At 44.3% G+C, this 21,525-nt stretch overlaps 2 protein-coding genes and 3 non-coding genes across 6 annotated transcripts in view; 3 read left to right on the top strand and 2 right to left on the bottom strand.

Moving 5' to 3' along the window:
• PDE7A (phosphodiesterase 7A) overlaps positions 1-19,609 on the bottom strand; it is a 349,141-nt gene extending 329,532 nt beyond the window's left edge. Inside the window, exons 1-2 of one of the 2 annotated variants that reach the window (XM_036830353.1) lie at positions 19,506-19,609; positions 959-1,076 (exon numbers count right to left, since the gene is read on the bottom strand). In XM_036830353.1, coding sequence (XP_036686248.1) covers positions 959-1,057 — 99 coding nt within the window. In that variant the 5' untranslated portion in view covers positions 1,058-1,076; positions 19,506-19,609. Of the gene's footprint in view, positions 1-958; positions 1,077-19,505 lie in introns of those variants that run through there. The other variant, XM_036830356.1, reaches the window with a different exon arrangement.
• On the bottom strand, positions 5,565-21,354 carry LOC118883366 (protein ILRUN-like). The gene is given in 5 exon segments (XM_036830085.1): positions 5,565-5,850; positions 5,852-6,016; positions 6,215-6,574; positions 19,232-19,462; positions 21,176-21,354. Coding segments are annotated over 5 exon segments (1,131 nt in total). The 3' UTR covers positions 5,565-5,654.
• TRNAY-GUA lies at positions 19,894-19,984 on the top strand. The gene is given in 2 exon segments: positions 19,894-19,930; positions 19,949-19,984. It is a non-coding gene; the product is annotated as a tRNA-Tyr (tRNA).
• TRNAY-GUA lies at positions 20,502-20,590 on the top strand. The gene is given in 2 exon segments: positions 20,502-20,538; positions 20,555-20,590. It is a non-coding gene; the product is annotated as a tRNA-Tyr (tRNA).
• Positions 20,723-20,795, top strand: TRNAA-AGC. The gene has a single exon. It is a non-coding gene; the product is annotated as a tRNA-Ala (tRNA).
• Positions 21,355-21,525: the final 171 nt, after the last annotated feature.

The raw sequence follows: 21,525 nt of genomic DNA, 5'->3' as shown, positions 1-21,525 counted from the left end.
GTGCCCTGAATTCCCATTGTTTAAAAGAGTGCCTGACACATGGTAGACAGTTGGGGAATATTTGTTAAATGAGTAAATTTTTAACCTGTGTCATAGAATAAAGAAATTCCTTCCTACCTGCTAGAAATGCAGAAGCTGCTAGGATCCTTAGTTTTTAGGGAGGCTTAGCATATTAATAGCAAAATTAATTAAGTTAATTAATAGAAAAATTAATACATTAGCTTGGCACCCAATCAAACCTCTGACTCAATTTCAGAGTTACCTTTTTTTTTAATTTCAGCAGCCAGCCATCCCTTACTCCTCCCTGATAAGAAGGCAAATGTCCATTTCCAGGCAACAGTCCTTCTCCAAGCAGAGAAAGACCTTTATTCAAGAAACACAAGTCCTCCTCTCCAAAACCCCTCTTCTTCCAGCCTGCAGCCCTCCTAAGCACCTAAGTAACAGTCATCTTCATATTATTCCTGAGCAGTTCTAGACCACAAAGGGCCAGAAATTTAGATTCAGTCACATATAACCAGTTTCTGTAAAACAAAGTCATTTCCAAATTGTAGGTGGCTCAAATTAGCAGTGATTTCCGGAACTACATCTTAGAGTCAGCATTTACATCTGTGTTTTGCACAGTGCTAAAAATGAAGAGACTAATAAATACCTGTTGATTAATTCTCACAACATATACCATTTCTGAGAAAAGTCTTGCTCCAAAAGGGGACTTAAACATGCTCAGTGCCAAAATGTGATACAATTTTCTGGAATTTTCATGCTATTCCAGGGCTGTCCCCAAGAAGCAAAACTAAATTCCCAGAATCATATCAGCACTTACAGGACAGCGGTTAATTCTGCTCACAGCTGGGCTGCCAACTGAGATTTCTCATAGCTGAAAATCTGATTATCAGCTTCTCCAATGCCTGAGAACCCCCAGGCACATCCCTGTTCCCAGGGCCAGGAAGAAGGATCTTACCTGGGAGGGATTTTTCTTCTTACTTCTGAGTAATCTGCTCTGGTTCCCGAATATCTCCACTCCTGAGATGTCAAGATTCATCTCCTCTCGAAGTTTCATCTACGACACACTTTCTTTTCTGGTGAAGAATAATTGGGGGAAATTTTTTAGTACAGATATTCACTTTGGGAATGAAATTCCAAAATTTTCTTTAATTTTTTAAGAATGATCTATTTGGGCATGTATACACATTAACTATTTACTAAACTGATATTTTCAGAATTATTATAATTGCAAAAAGCAATATTTTAAAGCTAACCTAGATTAGCTTTATAAAAGTAAAAAACTGAAAGCCACCAAGCAATGAAAAGTATTGCCTATATACTGATTAACTTATTAGCATAACAATTTTCTATAAAATGCCTTCATTTCAAAAGTTTATTGTATTTAGCATGGAATTTATTTTTTTAACTCAATATATAGCATACCAGGAAATTTAATTTTCAGCTATCAAAACCTGAAAGATACATGTTATTCTGAATAAGAGGGTAAAGTTTTAATAGATTTTAAAATGATTCACTTCCCTGCTTATCTCCTGGCTTTTCTTAGTTCTCTCTCTTACCTCTTCTCAGCACATCCCATCCCCCAAACTAAAGGATTTGAAAGGAGGTGGAAAGTGTTGGTTTTTAGGATCACAGGTGCATTTGTATTTGAAAAAACATGATTCATTTTTCATAAATTAAAAGTCTGTTGAACGAACTATAATAACCAACAGTCACCGTGCTCAGGACCTGACACTGTCCTAAGAGCTTTATATTAGCTTTATATATTTAATATTTACATATTCACTTAATGCTCACAACCACCTGTGGGACAAGTACTACCAGCATTATTATTCCCCATTTTTCAGACAAACGAAAACAGAAAGGTGAAGTAACGTGGCCATGATCACCCAGTTAGTGAGGGGTAGAGCAGGCTGGTCCTCAAGTCCATGACATTAACAGCTGCACTATATTGCCTCTCCACAATGATCTTATATTTCCAACTACATTTGTCCTTCTTGAAAACGAACCTTCTACACCTCCCTGCCCAGATCCTTCCCAGGGTTCTTTTATTTTCAAAAGAACTGTCACTCCTTTTATTATCTACCTTTCTCTTCAACTGCCCTTTGCCGCTCCAGAAGATTCCTCTAGGGAATGGCCCTTACTTAATTCCCAGTGACTTCCTCAGGTAAATCCCCAAAGACTCGAAATCCTCAAATTCCTCAAGAGCAAATTCCTAAAGACTTCCCCTGTGTCCTCCTCCTTCTACCTGCAGCACCTGCTTTCTCAGGAATCCCGTGTGCCTTTCATAGGGCTACCTGCCACTTCTCTTGCCTGATTGATAACTGCAACGTTAATCAAGCGAGTGAGAAGTTGGATTTTTTTTTTTCTTCAGGGTTTTTTTAGTCTGTGTTAATCATACAAATATTCACGTACACAGTCAGGAGAAACCGCCTCATCTTTGTCGCCTCCCAGGCACCAGGAGGCCCCACCACAAACACCCAGCCAGTTTCTTGCTGCACGCCAGCGTCCAGACGGAGAGGGCGGATACTGCCGCTCCAGCAGCACCCCAGGAGACAGAGAAAAGGCGGGGCAGGGTGGGGCGGGGAGTCAGCTTGCAGTTCTGGGCCCCGGCAATGGCAACGCCACCACCCTCTCCCGCTGGGGCTCCCATTGAATCTGGGGAGGGGTTTATCCTTATGCCCACTTCCCACTTGGGCCACACCAGCTGTCTTGGTGAGGTTCTCTCCTGGCTGGAAATGCCTTTGATGGACGTTACGTAACAGCCAGTCCCTGCTGGGGGGAAGAGAAGGCTGTTTCTTGCAGAAAAATGCCCCCAATTCAACTGTCCCCACGGGAAAAAGAAGAAGAGCCGGCACGCGTGCACACACGTCCACGCACACCCCACTCCGGGCACACACACAGCTTCCTCCCAAGCCTGAGCCCCTCTGCCTCCCCCGCTGGCCTCAGGTCCTTAAGGATGCTGCCTGCCTCACCTCGCGGGTGCCAAACACTGGTGGTCCTGCCCACAGGCAGCCTGCCACGTGGTGAAGAGTCCAAGAGGAACAGACTACTGGGGCTGACAGGGTAGCCCCTGCTGGCCTACTAGGCAGTGGAAAAGAGGGGCTCTAAGGACTTGCTCAGAGCCAAACCAGCGAGAAGAGGCAGGATGAATAGCACTAAGAGCCGCCAGGTCCTGGGGGAACCGTGGACTCCTTCCACCCCTACTCCGCGGCTTGCGCTCGCTCTGGCCTCTGCAAGGAGCTCACCCCTCCAAAGATGTGCACAGAAAGGGTTTGTTCTTGGGAGGGAAGCCAACGTGCTTGGGACAATTACCTTGCCAGGTGAGACTGCCTAAAAGCAAGAGGGGGAGCAGGATCCTTCTGGCAGGGCCAGGCCCACTGACGGTGACCTGTGAAGCCACTGCTGAATAACGGCAGGCAGCCCCTCCTGGGAAAAGGGGAAGGGGCACCTAGTGTGGGGGAGATGAGGAAGCCCGGAGACCAGCGGGTGTAAAGCCTCCCATGATCCTGCAGGGGCAGCTGGAGATGTGATGCTCTGAGGGCTATCCAGTGAGCAGAGCGGCTGGGCATGTGTGGGCTCCAGGGTGGCGGTGTCCCCGGAGGCTGGCAGCAACAGTGGCACCAGTCTGGGCCCAACAGGGCCCTCAGACAAAAAGCCATCGTGAGCCCCTGGCCTGGACCTGTGGTGGCCTGGGCACCTCTGCTCTGCTGGGAATGGGGTGTTCTGTGAGTGCATAGAAAGCAGGTGCTCCGGTGTGAGCTCTAGTGCGGCCCCGGCCCCAGCGGCACTGCCCTTTCAGCAGGCAGGCCCCACCCCCCCCCCCACACCCCCCGGGGCTTCTCCAGTGGACCAATGTTTACGCCCCCTTTTATTTAGGAGGAGGTGGGGAGGCAAAGAGAGGATTTCATACAAGCTTTTCTCTCACCGTCAAGCTTGAAAACAACAACCGTCTCGGAAGAGGACGAGGAGGAACAAACCACACGCGTTTCGGTAACTCAGACACCCAGACAGAGCCAGACAGGCAGGCAGACTCAGCCACACCCAGGCTACATGACCCCCTGCGGCCAATCATCGAGCTGGACTCCCTGCTGTCTCACAGCCCCGGGGTGGGTGGGGGTGTGGCAACAGGCAGGTGGCCCAGCAACGGCGCCCTAGATCCATATCCCCGGCTACCAAACGAACCAAGACTCGAGGGAAGGAGGGGGTGAGGAGAGAAGAGGGACTTTGCATACTCCTGTATCTTTGGCAGACAGCTGTTCCGGCCTGGTGTGAGCTTCCCGTGGAGATACCCACATCTCAACCTGCTCGGAACCCACAGGATGCCAGTGGGGACACCTGTCCCAGCGAGCAGCCGGCCAATCAACCTGTGCTCCGGCTGGGCTGTGCCTTGCCCGCCACCTCCCAATAACTAAGCATCCTGCTCAGGGCGGGGGTCCTTTCATCCCCAGCAAAATGTGGTCTCCAAGATCACGCAGTCAGTCAGTGTGGCCCTTCCCCACGGCAAACTCCCCATCTGGGGCTCCATTTTCAGACCTCAGCAGCTCAGCCTCCACTAACAGGCTGCGAAAACACCCCGAAGGACAACTGGAGGGAAACACAGGGAAGCGAGTTGTGTGACTACAGAGAAGCAGGGGACACCCTCACGTTCGCCTGCTGCACACTCGCTGGTGAGCTGCACCAACACCCGTGTGTGTGTGCACGCAGCACACACATATACACAGCACAGAGGCAGCGTTCCCAGAGTGAATGGGGAGCCGCTGTATACCAAGAATCCAAAAGAGCAGTAAGCGTGATGGCGCTTCTCTCCGCCAAGAGAAACATGGAAGGAAAGCGATTTGAACTGTGACAAGTGTGTGCAGGAGGACACCTCTCGGCCTCACAAACTCCCACGTCACCTGAGATCTGTCCTCCAGGCTTCCTCTGCTGGCCACACAGGCAAGTTTGGTCTTCAGAGAGGTTCTGATGCTAACAAGCCACAGGGCTGACGAATACAAATGTCAAAGGTGTAAAACAACAGAAGATTAAAGAGAAAAGAAGAGGACAAGCGTGATAACCCATGGGCTGATGCCATTAAAAACAAATGGGGTCAGAGTCTTGTGGAATCAGGTGGCACGGCAGCTGTCCTCCTACAGCACCTACCCGCAGAGTCCCCAAGCAGGCCGTGCCAGCTTTCAACCTGAATTGCTACCAGAGCAAGCAGCTATTCTATAAACAGCATGTTATCCCTTATCTAAAAAAATAAAAGTGGGGAAAGAGGGGAAAAAATTAACATGTGCTCAAAACTACAACCTGTCTGTAGGCAAAATAATTTTTGTTTAAAAAGATGGCTTTTTTCCCCCCATTTTAAACATTTTTTTCCTTCCCAAGTGCCCTAATGACTTGTTAGACTGACGCCTAATAAACAAAACCCAAAGTGGCTGCAAGGATTTCTTCTTGGTAGCCTTAACACCACTCCCACCACTCAGCATTCACATACACACACGCTGAGTTTACTCAAAACTAGTCTTTCTGATTCTTCCTCTTCTTCCAGGATGGGGGTCAGAGCCACGGGTCCCTGCGATGTGGTCTGCAATCCAGAGGAACCCCTTGCCCTCACCTCCCAGAGTCAAGCCTTGTGTCTTTCGTTAATTTTTCTTCTTGGTGACACCTGTTTAAGACTGACTGAAGGGGTAAGGCCCATGGAGCCCCTTACTGTAAGTCACTACTGATAAGTTGTTTGCGTGACCGCTGGGGGACAGATTTACAGAGTTCTGTGAGAGTCTACTCTCATCTTGCTCGGTTTGGTCAGGAGCAGGAGCCCATGTGTTTTTGCTGATCGAGTCGAACCCGGAACCCCCAGGGTCTTTTGTTTTCATCTGACTGTCGGTTCTTTCGGGGAGAGGCAAACAGGGTGAAGTTTCCTTCTACCTTGCGATGTGGCTGTGTGTGGAACTCCGTTTCAAAAGATGACAGCTGCTGCATTACTCCTAAAAGTCCACCCACCTCCACACTGAGAATGACCCAGATGACATCTCCATAGTAGAGTCCTGTAGCAGTGCACATCCGCCACTGTCCCTGACACATTCCTGCTCTGCTGGGGCTTCACATCTGGACGCTGACGTCTGCAATCTCCTGGGGCTTTAGCAATCTCACCAACACCATGTTCACATGTCCAAACTGGTCTCCCCTGACATATTTAAGACAAACCCCTGGAGGCCAGGCCTCTGCCCCAGAATTTTGGATCCGCCATGTTTTTATATATTGAGCATAAGGATATATCGACTTCCGTTCACCTATGGTGACATCTTCAACAAAGGACACAGATGGCACACTGATGTTTGGGCTCTCAAAGTCATAATAGGTGCCAATTGCTCCTTGTAGGTTCCAGTTGGTCATGTCCAGGAAGAAGGCACAGCCGGCCGGGTTGAGCTGGAAGCCGAGCAATCGTTGGAACTTGGAGATGAGCTCGTCCTTGGCGGCGGTGCCCAGGCAGCTGAACTTCTGCATCAGCCCAGGGTCCGGGCCCACGTCCATGCCCTCCACGGCTGGGGCCGGACACTCGCTTCCCCGCCTCCTCACAACTGGGCCGCCGCTGCGCCACCGGGCCCGGGGACCAGTGTGGGGGTGGGGGCGCTGCTAGCTGGCGCCGCGACCCCGCTCCTCCGAGGTAGGCCCCGGGCCTCTCACCGCCCATAGGGATAAACTCATTCAGCCACCGGCTCACTCTCGCGCTCCACACACCCCCCACCACCACCGACACCCCACCGGGCCGCCTCTCACTTCTCCCCTGCCTCCGCCTCAAGTTGGATTTTTTTTTTTTACTTTAAAAAGTGATTCTAGAGTAGTTGGTATTGGTAAACAGCTGTGACTTTTAAATTCTGATAAAGTTCCTGCCACAATTTTCTAGGATGTGTAGATAGTGTTAAGAAAACTTAATATGTTTTTTAATAACAAACAAACATATGTATGGTGCTATGTGCCAGACCCTATTCTTAGCGTAGTGCTTAATATAGATTGACTCATTTAATCCTCACAGCAACCCTATGAGGTAGGTACTATCATTTCCCATTTCACAGATGGGAAAATTGGAGACATTAACTTGTGCCCTTAACAACAGAAGAACGAGCATTTGGACTCAGGTAGTCTAGCTCTCCCATCTATCTGCTTAATTACTATACCACCCTGGTGCCCTAAGACATATGTGAATTCTGTAAAGTCAGAAACAATACTTATTTAATGTCAAAACAGAGTTTACCCTCAGTATATTCTAACTTGTCCCCTCCCCACTAAAAGTGAATACATAGGTCTATAAATCCAAGTTAATATATCCTGTTCCATTATTCTGATTCCATAAGATTGGAATGAGAACCTTTGCTATTATATATAAAAATAAGGCATTTCAATACCACTCATACAATGAGATGTACAATCTTTTCATGACTTTAAATGTTATCTATTCATAATAAAAGTGAAATTATACTCAATTTCTCCATTGTACAAAGTAAGGTACAAATTGTGAAATTTCTATTAGTAAAAATATACCATTACTTATGTCAGACTATTAAATTAGCAATCCTTTATTATTTCTTCATAGTACAAAGGAAATACAACGTAGCAAACTTTAACTTTTTCTAAAGGAATTTTATCTGCAACCATTTAAAATAAATGTATGTGTGTGTATGTATATGTATATATACTGTAGCAATTTATTTTGCTTTTTTCCTACGTCAATTTTCCACTGTGAGAAGCACAGTACCCTCCACACTCTGGATCTACCTGTGCTTTATTTCTCCCTCTGGTACTCACCACTGTTGAGCCTACTCTATATGTTATTTACGGTCAATTTATTGTCTGCCCCTTCAGAATGTGTGCTCCATCAGAGTAGGGATTTGTCTGTTTTGTTTACTGCTACGTCTCCAGCACTAGAACAATGCCTAACACATAGTAAACAGTAAATAAAAGGCTGTTAAAGGAATATGAATCTCTGAAGAAATTCTCCCTGCAACATCCTCCCCCTCCCTCCCCCACCTCCCAAATCCTATCTTGGGGAAGACACTGTGTGAACAAGATGAGAGCTCTACTTTCCCTGAGTGTGAAAGACTGCAAGTGAGTTTGCAGAGGCTTATGGGGCCCTGGGAAGTGGATGGGTCAGTCTTGCCGTCTCCCTGTAGTACAAATGGCTCCTGTTAACCTGCTTAACGGAGGTGGGGAGCTGGGGGTTAGTCTCATTAAGATCTTTCGAGGTAGTGATTTGGCATATAATTCAGGATTTAGTGTGACTTAATAATATAGTCAATTTCATTATCACAGATGCCATATTTGCAAATTTGCCTACCTGCTAATATTTATTTGTAACCCCAAAATCAATACTCAGGGTGCTTTCGTGGTCATTCACAGAGATATACAGAACAGCAAAAAATTCCAGTTGCCCAGAGTACCTGCTCCCAGCTGAGACTGACAACATTCTTTTTGTTTCACCTTTCTTACTGTAAACAAGTGCCACTTTTTTTGCATTTTTGTGCTTTTTGTTGGTAATTTCATTATTTAAAGTGTTTAAAAGCATAGTGCTGCCTAATGTTCCTAAGTGCAAGAAATTATGATGTGCCTCATGGAAAAAATATGTATGTTAGATAAGCTTCTTTCAGATATGAGTAATAGTGCTGCTGGGCATGAGTTCCAAGTTACTGAATCAGTAGTATGTATTAAATAAGGTGTCTTTACAGAAACATGCATAAAACAAGGTTGTGTACTGATCACTTAATGATGAAAACGTTGTGAACAGAGGCTCAAGGGAACTTAACCCTGTATTTCCCCCAGAAGCAATGGTTCCGTATTCACTAAATCACTGTTTGCGGTGACTTCTATAGAACCTAACCACCACGCATAACAAGAATCAACTGTAGCTCCCCTAGAGGTCTCCAGAATGGTTCCCTTTCTGACTTTGGAAACATCATCTCTGTGCTTTCTCACAAATAACCATCCTGGACACAGTAAATATTTACAGAAAGCCATGGATGAGGAATCAGTAAACCTGAATTCATCCCTCCTCCCCCAATTTGGAGGGTCATTCTGAGGAAATTATTTAACCTTTCTTGGTAGAGCCTTGTGATCTGCAAATGGTTTCCTTAATTGAAAGGAAGAACGTGAAAGTCCTTTCATGTTGATATGTGTAAGGTATTTTTCCAAGTTGAACAACGGCTTTTTCCTTCAGATCTCAGGGCATCTTGGCAGAATTTTCATGGAGCTCCACTGTTAACAAATTTCAGGAACTTGATCATTGGGTTCGAGAGATGAAAAGACAGTTCCCTTGAATAAACCAACACTCTCCTACTTCCAGAATGTCCTGGTCAACACTGAACCTTGCCTGACATCAGAAACTGCCTTTCAACCTCCCTTCTCCCAGGGAGCAGTCCAGCATCCAGTCCCTCTAACGCAAGTGTCCAACTGGCGACAAGTAGTGCCAAGCAAGGAGTTCTGGCTGGTGACTCAGGAGATCTGAACTCTCATCTGCCGTTGTTCAACTTTGTTACTGAAGGTAAGTGATTTCACATCTTTGGGCATCAGCTCCTTCCTTTAAAAGCAACTGTTACAAGCCGCTTAGATAGCCTCATCCACCAGAGGGCAGACAGCAGAAGCAAGAAGAACTACAATTCTGCAGCCTGTGGAAGGAAAACCACATTCACAGAAAGACAGACAAAATGAAAAGGCAGAGAACTTTGTACCAGATGAAACCCCAGAAAAACAACTAAATGAAGTGGAGATAGGCAACCTTCCAGAAAAAGAATTCAGAATAATGATAGTGAAGATGATCCAGGACCTCAGAAAAAGAATGGAGGCAAAGACCAAGAAGATGCAAGAAATGTTTAACAAAGACCTAGAAGAATTAAAGAACAAACACCTAGAAGAATCAAAGAACAAACAAACAGAGATGAACAATACAATAACTGAAATGAAAAATATACTAGAAGGAATCAATAGCAGAATAACTGAGGCAGAAGAACAGATAAGTGACCTGGAAGACAGAATGATGGAATTCACTGCCGCGGAACTGAATACAGAATGAAAAGAAATGAAGACAGCCTAAGAGACCTCTGGGAGAACATTAAACAAAACAACATTCACATTATAGGGGTCCCAGAAGGAGAAGAGAGAAAGACAGAACCCGAGAAAATATTTGAAGAAATTATAGTCAAAAACTTCCCTAACATGGGAGAGGAAATAGCCACCCAAGTCCAGGAAGTTCACAGAGTCCCAGGCAGGATAAACACAAGGAGAAACACGCCAAGACACATAGTAATCAAAGTGGCAAATATTAAAGACAAAGAAAAATTACTGAAAGCAACAAGAGAAACACGACAAATAACATACAAGGGAACTCCCATAAGGTTAACAGCTGATTTCTCAGCAGAAACTCTACAAGCCAGAAGGGAGTGGCACGATATATTTAAAGTGATGAAAGGGAAGACCCTACAACCAAGATTACTCTACCTGGCAAGGATCTCATTCACATTCAACGGAGAAATCAAAAGCTTTACAGACAAGCAAGAGCTAAGAGAATTCAGCACCACCAAACGAGCTCTACAACAAATGCTAAAGGAACTTCTCTAAGTGGGAAACACAAAAGAAAAAAAGGACCTACAAAAACAAACCCATAACAATTAAGAAAATGGTAATAGGAACATACATATCGATAATTACCTTAAACGTGAATGGATTAAATGCTCCAACCAAAAGACACAGGCTCACTGAATGGATACAAAAACAAGACCCATATATATGCTGTCTACAAGAGACCCACTTCAGACCTAGGGACACATACAGACTGAAAGTGAGGGGACTGAAAAAGATATTCCATGCAAAAGGAAATCAAAAGAAAGCTGGAGTAGCAATACTCATATCAGATAAAATAGACTTTAAAATAAAGAATGTGACAAGGACAAGGAAGGACACTACATAATGATCAAGGGATCAATCCAAGAAGAAGATATAACAATTATAAATATATATGCACCCAACATAGGAGCACCTCAATACATAAGGCAACTGCTAACAGCTATAAAAGAGGAAATTGACAGTAACACAATAACAGTGGGGGACTTTAACACCTCAATTACACCAATGGACAGATCATCCAGACAGAAAATTAATAAGGAAACACAAGCTTTAAATGACACAATAGAACAGATAGATTTAATTGATATTTATAGGACATTCCATCCAAAAACAGCAGATTACATTGTCTTCTCAAGTGCACATGGAACATTCTCCAGGATAGATCATATCTTGGGTCACAAATCAAGCCTCAGTAAATTTAAGAAAACGGAAATCATATCAAACATCTTTTCCAAGCACAGTGCTATGAGATTAGAGATCAATTACAGGGAAAAAAATGTAAAAAACACAAACACATGGAGGCTAAACGATACCTTACTAAATAACCAAGAGATCACTGAAGAAATCAAAGAGGAAATCAAAAAATACCTAGAGACAAATTGCAACAAAAACAAGATGATCCAAAACCTATGGGCTGCAGCAAAAGCATTTCTAAGAGGGAAGTTTATAGCAATACAAGCCTACCTCAAGAAACAAGAAAAATCTCAAATAAACCATCTAACCTTACACCTCAAGGAACTAGAGGAAGAAGAACAAACAAAACCCAAAGTTAGCAGAAGGAAAGAAATCATCAAGATCAGAGCAGAAATAAATGAAATAGAAACAAAGAAAACAATAGCAAAGATCAGTAAAACTAAAAGCTGGTTCTTTAAGAAGATAAACAAAATTGATAAACCTTTAGCCAGACTCATCAAGAAAAAGAGGGAGAGGACTCAAATCAATAAAATTAGAAATGAAAAAGGAGAAGTTACAGTGGACACCACAGAAATACAAAGCATCATAGGAGACTACTACAAGCAATTCTATGCCAATAAAATGGACAACCTGGAAGAAATGGACAAATTCTTAGAAAGGTATAACTTTCCAAGGCTGAACCAGGAAGAAATGGAAAATATGAACAGACCAATCACAAGCACTGAAATTGAAACTGTGATTAAAAATCTTCCAAGAAACAAAAGTCCAGGACCAGATGGCTTCACAGGTGAAGTCTATCAAACATTTAGAGAAGAGCTAACACTCATCCTTTTCAAACTCTTCCAAAAATTGCAGAGGAAGGAACACTCACAAACTCATTCTATGAGGCCACCATCACCCTGACACCAAAACCAAAGATACTACAAAAAAAGAAAATTACAGACCAATATCACTGATGAATATAGATGCAAAAATCCTCAACAAAATACTACCAAACAGAATTCAACAACACATTAAAAGGATTATATACCATGATCAAGTGGGATTTATCCCAGGGATGCAAGGATTCTTCAATATATGCAAATCAATCAATGTGATACACCATATTAACAAATTGAAGAAGAAAAACCATATGATCATCTCAATAGATGCAGAAAAAGCTTTTGACAAAATTCAACACGCATTTATGATAAAAATTCTCCAGAAAGTAGGCTTAGAGGGAACCTACCTCAACATAATAAAGGCCGTATACGACAAACCCACAGCAAACATCATTCTCAATGGTGCAAAACTGAAAGCATTTCCTCTAAGATCAGGAACAAGACAAGGATGTCCACTCTGGCCACTATTATTCAACATAGGTTTGGAAGTCCTAGCCACAGCAATCAGAGAAGAAAAAGAAATAAAAGGAATACAAATTGGAAAAGAAGTAAAACCGTCACTGTTTGCAGATGACATGATACTATACATACAGAATCCTAAAGATGCCACCAGAAAACTACTAGAGCTAATCAATGAATCTGGTAAAGTTGCAGGATACAAAATTAATGCACAGAAATCTCTTGCATTCCTATACACTAACAACGAAAGATCAGAAAGAGAAATTAAGGAAACAAACCCACTACCATTGCAACAAAAAGAATAAAATACCTAATAATAAACCTACCTACGGAGGTAAAAGACCTGTACTCAGAAAACTATAAGACAGGCTTCCCTGGTGGCACAGTGGTTAAGAGTCCGCCTGCCAATGCAGGGGACAGGGGTTCAAGCACTGGTCCGGGAGGATGCCAAGGAGCAACTAGGCCCGTGTGCCACAGCTACTGAAGCCTGCGTGCCTAGAGCCGTGCTCCGCAACAAGAGAGGCCACCACGATGAGAAGCCCACGCACCACAGCGAAGAGTGGCCACCGCTCGCTGCAACTGGAGAGGGCCCACGCGCAGCCACAAAGACCCAACGCAGCCAAAATAAATAAATAAAAATAAAATTAAAAAAAAAACTATAAGACACCGATGAAAGAAATCAAAGATGACACAAACAGATGGAGAGATATACCATGTTCTTGGATTGGAAGAATCAATATTGTGAAAATGACTATACTACCCAAAGCAATCTACAGATTCAATGCAATCCCTATCAAATTACCAGTGGCATTTTTTACGGAACTAAAACAAAAAATCTTAAAATTTGTATGGAGACACAAAAGACCCCAAATAGCAAAAGCAATCTTGAGAAAGAAAAACAGAGCTGGAGGAATCAGACTCCCTGACTTCAGACTATACTACAAAGCTACAGTAATCAAGACAATATGGTACTGGCACAAAAACAGAAATACAGATCAATGGAACAGGATAGAAAGCCCAGAGATAAACCCATGCACCTATGGTCAACTAATCTATGACAAAAGAGGCAAGGATATACAATGGAGAAAAGACAGTCTCTTCAATAAGTGGTGTTGGGAAAACTGGACAGCTACATGTAAAAGAATGAAATCAGAACACTCCCTAACACCATACACAAAAATAAACTCAAAATGGATTAAAGACCTAAATGTAAGACCAGACACTATCAAACTCTTAGAGGAAAACATAAGAAGAACACTCTTGGACATAAATCACAGCAAGATCTTTCTTGACCCATCTCCTAGAGTAATGGGAAAAAAAAATAAACAAATGGGACCTAATGAAACTTAAAAGCTTTTGTACAGCAAAGGAAACTATAAACAAGACAAAAAGACAACCCTCAGAATGGGAGAAAATATTTGCAAATGAGTCAACAAAGGATTAATCTCCAAAATATATAAACAGCTCATACAGCTCAATATTAAAAAACAAACAACCCAATCAAAAAATGGGCAGAAGACCTAAATAGACATTTCTCCAAAGAAGACATACAGATGGCCAAGAAGCACATGAAAAGCTGCTCAACATCACTAATTATTAGAGAAATGCAAATCAAAACTACAAATGAGGTATCACCTTGCACCAGTTAGAATGGGTATCATCAGAAAATCTACAAACAACAAATGCTGGAGAGGGTGTGGAGAAAAGGGACCCCTGTTGCACTGTTGGTGGGAATGTAAATTGATACAGCCACTATGGAGAACAGTATGGAGGTTCCTTAAAAATCTAAAAATAGAATTACCATATGACCCAGCAATCCCACTACTGGGCATATACCCAGAGAAAACCGTAATTCAAAAAGACACATGCACCCCAATGTTCATTGCAGCACTATTTACAATAGCAGGTCATGCAAGCAACCTAAATGCCCGTTGATGATGAACGGATAAAGATGTGGTATATATATATAATGGAATATTACTCAGCCATAAAAAGGAACGAAATTGGGTCATTTGTAGAGACGTGGATGGATCTAGAGACTGTCATACAGAGTGAAGTAAGTGAGAAATAGAAAAACAAATATCATATATTAACACATGTATGTGGAACCTTGAAAAACGGTACAGATGAACCGGTTTGCACAGCAGAAATAGAGACACAGATGTAGAGAACAAACGTATGGACACCAAAGGGGGAAAGCGGGGGCAAGTGTTGGGGGTGGTGGTGGTGGGATGAATTGGGAGAGTGGGATTTACATGTATTCACTAATATGTATAAAATAGATAACCAGTAACAACCTGCTGTATAAAAAATAATAAAATAACATTCAAAAATTCAAAAAAAAGAATGCAAAAACACTGTATTGCTAATAACGAGAATGCCAAGCATTTACAAACATTACCAAATAAATAAATAAATAAATGCAACTGTTATTAAATGCTGTATTAGATGACAACTATGGGACTGTCTGCCCCACACGTGTTTGCATGTGGTCAAACATGGAAACCATACCAATGGATGCAGAAAAGAAAGCAAACTTCTCTTTCCTCACCATGCCTGTATTAGTTTGCTAGGGTTACCATAACAAAATACCACAGACTGGGTGGCTTAAACAACAGTTTGTTTCCTCACCGTTGTGGAGGCAAGAGGTCCAAGATCAAGATGTCAGCAGGCTTGGTTTCTTCTGAGGCCTCTCTCCCGGGCTTGCAGGTGTGTGCCTTCTTGCCGTGTGTTCACGTGGTCGTCTGTGTGTCTGGTGTCTCTCCCTCTCCCTATATCCTCATTTATAAGGACACTAGTCAAAGTGGATGAGGACCCACGCTAACAACCCCATTTTAGTTGTCTCTTTAAAGGCCCTATCTCCAAATATAGGCACATTCTCAAAGTTCGAGGTTCAATATAAGTGGGGGAGGGGGCATAAGTTAGCCTGCAACACAGGTCATCAATTTCTCAAAATCATGCCAGATTTCAGTTTGCCTTATATTTGGACCATGAGTTCTTTATAAAGCTCTATGTACTCTTTTAGAAATTCCTAATTAGTTTTGGTTTGCTTTTTGAGAAAAGCAACATGCCTTTATCATATCTCTAAGCTCTTCCTGGTCCTTAACCACGTTTACTGTGAAAGAATCCATTTTCTTCTTCAAAGATCATATTCCTAGAGCCCTCTGACCTCTTCTGTTTTTTCCTAATTTGTCCTGATTGCTTTCTGGGCTTGCTGCATCACTGTTAACCTGGGATTTACGTTGAGTTACGTTGAGTTGGTTCCTTTCTTCTTTTTAAATCCTGGGTACTCCTCTTTCTTGGATTCTTGTTTTGATGAAGTACATCTGTGGCAGACATAGAGTATTTGCTCCTAGACTGCCTTTCCAGAAAGGACTCACTGCCCAGCTGCAAGGAGGATGGTTAACTGAGAGCTTCCTGGTGTTAACTTCTTCAGGATTCACCTCAGTTTCCTGGCTAAGGTTGTCAGTTTCTGACAAGGAGGTTGTATAAGGGCCTAGCCATTTCTGCCCCCCTCAGGACTCCACTAAAGGGAAATCTGCTCTGCAGCTACCGAGGGGGCTGGCAGAGACTTTGTCAGGTCTGCGTCACTGTCTGATGGCTACCCCCCCCCAGTACTGTGTCTTCCCCTTCTCTGTTCACGGATGTTCCCGTCCAGTAAAATTTCGTACTCTAATTCTGTGTCAGCTTCTGCTTCCTGGAGAAACCAATCATTATAAGAACTTCAAGTAATATTTTTTCTAAAAATTTGTTTCAGAAAGGAATCACGGGATTTAAACTGAGACTTTGTGTGAATTATCTATTTGTCCTCATATGTGATCGCTACTTTGATTGGTTATACAATTCCAGGTTCAAAATTATTTCCCCACAGAACTTTGAAGGCCTTGCTCTACTGTCTTCTAGCGTCCAGTATTTCTGATAAGAAATCTGATCATAATCTGATTCTCATTCCTTTGTAGCTAGCCTGTTTTTTTCCCCATCTATGAAAGCTTTGGGGGTTTCATCTTTATCCTCAATGCTTTAAAATTCCACTAGGCTGTGTCCAGACACAGCTGTTTTTCATTCATCCTACTTGGATGGCCCTTTCAATAACTAGTGTCTTTCTTCCATTCCTTTCCTTACATTGTCTCTGTTTTCCCTTTCTGGAACTCTGACTAGACAGCCATTGTGTTTTCTGGGTCTAACCGCCATGCTTTTAGGTGTATATTTTCTCCTCTCTCTATTCTGGTGTCCTGGGAGATATTTTCCATTCTATCTTCTATAACTCAAAATTTGATCTTTTGCCATAATCAGTGTTATTTTTCACCTTCGCAATCACTCTTAGTTTTCAAGAAGTCAATTTTTCTCTCCTGGCTCCTTTTAATACCACCTTGTTCTGGTTTTTATTGCTGCAATATCCTCTTGGATGTCCCTGAGAATATCAATTAGCATTTTAAAAAGTGGTTTTGTATTATTCCTTGCATCATCTGTTTCCTCCTGGATCAGTTATTTTGTTTGTTCATCTTGGACTTTCTTAAGTTGTTTTTGTTTCCTCTCAAATGTCTGGTAGACATATGCTCATATTCATGAATCAAGGACTACGTTGATTGGTGTTTGTAAAATGCCTGGGTCCTGGGGATAAGCAGGGTTTTTCATTTCTATGGTGCTGGCCCAAGATGCTCCAAACAGCCAACTTAATTGCGAGTGGGGTGGGGTAGCCTTTCTTTCTCTCCAGGTGTCTTATTATTAGGCTCTCCTCTGCCTCTCTCCCCAGCCCTATACTCACCCCATAGGCTCTCCCCAGGCAAATCTGCTCTGCTTAAGCCGTTCTCCAGGTAGCTCCAGCTGGGGCAAAGGCTGCAGCAGCTGCACATTGTTGTGGGCCTCCGACCTTTGAGCTGCTGCCTCTGTGCCTGAAGCCTCTTCGGAGCTCCATGGGAAAATGGTTGTTTCTGCAAGCTTCTAGAACGTGTATTCTGAGCTGTGATTTTCTCCATTTTGGGCCATGTATCTATTCAATCTCACTTGCTTTCCACAATCCCAGAAATTATTTTAAAGCTCAGGTTTGCTGAATGTACCTACTTCGTTTTCCATGTGGCAGGAAACTTTTTCTTCTTGTATATCTTTATTATCTTTCACTGACATCCTAGGAAAGAGGGATGCAATCATGTGTCCAACCCTTCTCACTGTATGCTCACATGACTGGAAGAGAGGAGGCATCTCTCTGAGGCCTCTTTGATAAGGGCACTAATCCCATACGTAAGGGCTGTGACCTCACGACTTAATCACTTCCCATAGACCCCACCTCCTAATACCATCACTTGGGCATTAGGTTTTCAACATATCAATTTGGGGCCAGGCGGAGGGACTAAATATTCAATCTTCGGCAATAGACTAAGGGATAAAGGTCAGGAACTTTTAGGGTAGTGGGGATGGAGGGGTGCAGCACCATGTTTCCAACTGTGTGTGCACTAGAGAAGCAGAGAGAGAAGCTGAGAGGCACTGAGGAAAGCCACAAGGAGGCTTGGTTACCACTCCTCCATGGTTTCCCTGGGACACCCCTGTATCACCGTAATATATGCCACTTGCTTACATTAGCTCTGTGTGGATTTCTATCACAAGAGGGCCAGAAATCAGGAAACATCTTGGCCCTCCTGGAACGCGTCACTCTGATCTGGCTGGCTGTTTTGGAAGAGGGTGCATCAGGAAGGGGTTATACCAAGGGGCCAGGATTCCGCCACAGTGCAGTGATGGCCACGACAGTGACCTCTGCAGATAATAAACGCCTGACTTGCCACTCTATAAAATGAGACAGTACGAATAAAATGAAGGCCCTTTCCTCTTAGCCTAATTTACAAGGTTCTTCCTATAAACTTGGGAGGAGGGGTGCGACACATCTTCCCCGCCTCTCACAGAGACAGTATTTTTTTTAACTCTCGGAAACACCATATAACTTTAAAAAGCTACCGGCTTGTTACGTGCGAAAAATGGCAAAATGTTCACTAGGAAACAAAAATAAAGCCCACCATTTCGTTCAAATAGTCTGTGCTTGCCCCACCCTCTAAATTTTTAACTCCTTTCAACCATGTTTGTGTAGCCTTAAGGAAGCCGCTTTCCCCCTTAATGACTAGCCCTTTTTCCTAACCTCGCATTTTCTCCTTAACTCATCCTCACATTTTATTAAAACTTTTACTTTGGGGAGCTGTTACCTTACTTGGGGAGACTTAAGAACTAATTCTAAACCCCTTTCCACAAATAAGATCAATAATTTCAAAATAAAAACTCAATTTGCTCAAACCAACATTATGCCCTCTTGGTTGAAAGGCCCTTGAGGGCAGAACCCAAATCATTAAATGGTTTTTCTGCTCTGCTGACAACCGAGAAGGGGTTTGTTAAATGAAATGTAAAATGGGAGCGGGCTCCAAAGAACCTTGTAAATAACTTTGTTCCCTCTGCGTTGTCGGGCATGGCTGGCGTGGGTTAGTAACTGGGTGACCGCAACGTCTTCAAATACCTTCCAAGGCCCGACGAGCTGAGCCGCGGTAGACGCAGCCCCGCGACATTAACCAGCTTTGTCCCGGGAACTGCGGGCTTGACCTCGGGGCTCCCTCCCCGCTTCCTACCTGGAGCCCGCGGGAACCACCCCTCCTTTCCTCGGCTTTGCCCCGCGCCGTCCTCCTCGCCCGGCCACCGGCGTCCCGTTATTAGTGTTCGCGAACATCTCAACATCTCGAAAGTTCGACAGGCGGCATCGGAAACCAAGCCCGGTGGCTCTCCGCCCTCGAGGTGTGGTAAACTCTCGGCATTTGTGCTTGGGAGAACCCCGAAGTAGTAAAAATCTCTTATTTTTAAAACTAAGGGGACAAAAACGCCAAGACTGGAAGGAATCGTACCTACAGTCCTCTGATTCGTAGTCGGACGCATCACCCTGCACCACGGACCCCTCACACGAGGGGTGAGGAGACATAAAGGTTACAGAACAGGGAAGCCACACCCGACAGTAACTCCCCTAATACCGGGAGTAAAGAAAAAGTGCGACAGACACGCGGAGGAGTCTTGAATCTTGACACGAGAGTTCGGAACTAGCTCCTGCCGCAGTCAGGCTCCGCGAGCCACAGCCGGGTAGTCTTTCTGCGCACGCATAAAACAACATTCGGGCACGTACTCCCTTCGCGCCCCACTCCCTCCATTACGCATGCTCAATTTCATCTCTGGCTAAGGGTTGCGCGCGCTCTGGTTCCTAGGTATTGAATCTCAGGGGGCGGGGGCAGGGTGCCTTCCCGTCCCTTCGATAGCTCAGCTGGTAGAGCGGAGGACTGTAGTTAATACCTTCAAGAGGCATCCTTAGGTCGCTGGTTCGACTCCGGCTCGAAGGAGACAAGGACGCTTTTGTCGAGCTTCCTGTGATTTATGGTCCTTTCCGCATAAGGATTTCTCTGATAATACATAACTTTCCAAATAACAGGTCGAAACCCTTAGCTTCCTCGGTGTGAATCTTTTGCGAATCCCGGAAACGGGGACATGCGGTCCGAGTTCTGAGCGAGCGGGGCACTGAGTCTGCGCTCAGCGGGGAGGCTGCCGGGTCACGGCCTTCGCTTGTTTCTAAAGCGTCTTCGGCGTTTCCCGAGCCCCTGAGTGCCAACGCGGCAAAGCCGCGTCCCGGGCCAACGGCCGGCTCCCCGGGGCCAGGCCCCTGACCTAGTCCTCAGAGCCCGTGCAAGGTCGGCGATGCGAGCGCTCGGGGCGGCTGCCGTGAGGAGCTGGGAGGTCCGCAAGGAGGATCTCGTGTCCAAGGAACCTGGGAATCACGAAGGCAACGCGGTAGAAAGCACACGAAGCCTAGAAAAATGACTAAAAGTTATGAAGATGAGTTGAGAACATACTCCTCCACTCCCTTCGATAGCTCAGCTGGTAGAGCGGAGGACTGTAGCGTCGTGTCCATAGTCATCCTTAGGTCGCTGGTTCGATTCCGGCTCGAAGGAGAGGAACAATTTTTTGTTACTTTGGCCTTAACCATGAAACAGGGACAAGAATGTGGTCAAGAATATTTATCTTCGCGTCTAAACGCTCTGTTCTCTCTCTAGAGGAAGAGATAAGCAGCCGTGGCCAGCAGTGGGGGATTAGCTCAAATGGTAGAGCGCTCGCTTAGCATGCGAGAGGTAGCGGGATCGATGCCCGCATCCTCCAGCTTTTCTCCTGCTCTCCAGTGGTCCTTTTTCTTTTGATTCTCATTCAACTCGAACAAGAGTTGAAAGTAGTTGGGCGAGCTTGAGGTTACCGCTATTAAAACTTCCCAGACGAGGGTACTTGAGGGGATAATTTTTCTAATTTTAAAATTTTAGACCCATTTACTTTGTGAAGTTCACGAAATTGGCTCTCTTTCTCTCCAAAAATGGAGACAGATTGCTATCACGTCTGTCGGCACTCTGAGTCTTTTGTGATTTGTGATTGATGGCTGCACTTACAGGGACCCATCTGAGTCTAAACTGCGCATAATTAAGGGAACCTGACAGAAAAACAAAATAAAAAACAGAACTTGGAAAAGGACGCTGCTACTTTAAACTTACGTTGAGCTGAGGAGGCGGGGACTATTCAGGTCCATCTCATCTGCGTACAGTGGGGTGCCTGGCTCGTGGCAGATCCAAGATGGATATGATAAAGCAAGGCGGGTACCTGAGGACAGGTGAGGAAGTGGAAAAGACCCTGGACCCAGAGGCTTCTTGTTGGAGGAGGATTCTAACGCCATTTTCCTCCTGGGAAGTAACTTTGGAGAGTTAATTAGAGACCACCACAGAGAGGGAATCAACTGGAGAAAAGTTCTAGCTCGGGCTGCCCTTGAGTGTGGTCTGTTTAGTTAAACAAAGACATGACAAAAACAAACACAAATACACACACTCATTGAAAAATTCAATTTAGC

Source organism: Balaenoptera musculus, chromosome 17, assembly GCF_009873245.2.
Source record: "Balaenoptera musculus isolate JJ_BM4_2016_0621 chromosome 17, mBalMus1.pri.v3, whole genome shotgun sequence".
In the NCBI taxonomy this organism is placed as follows: Eukaryota; Metazoa; Chordata; class Mammalia; order Artiodactyla; family Balaenopteridae; genus Balaenoptera; species Balaenoptera musculus.
This window is presented reverse-complemented; position numbering and strand designations above follow the sequence as displayed.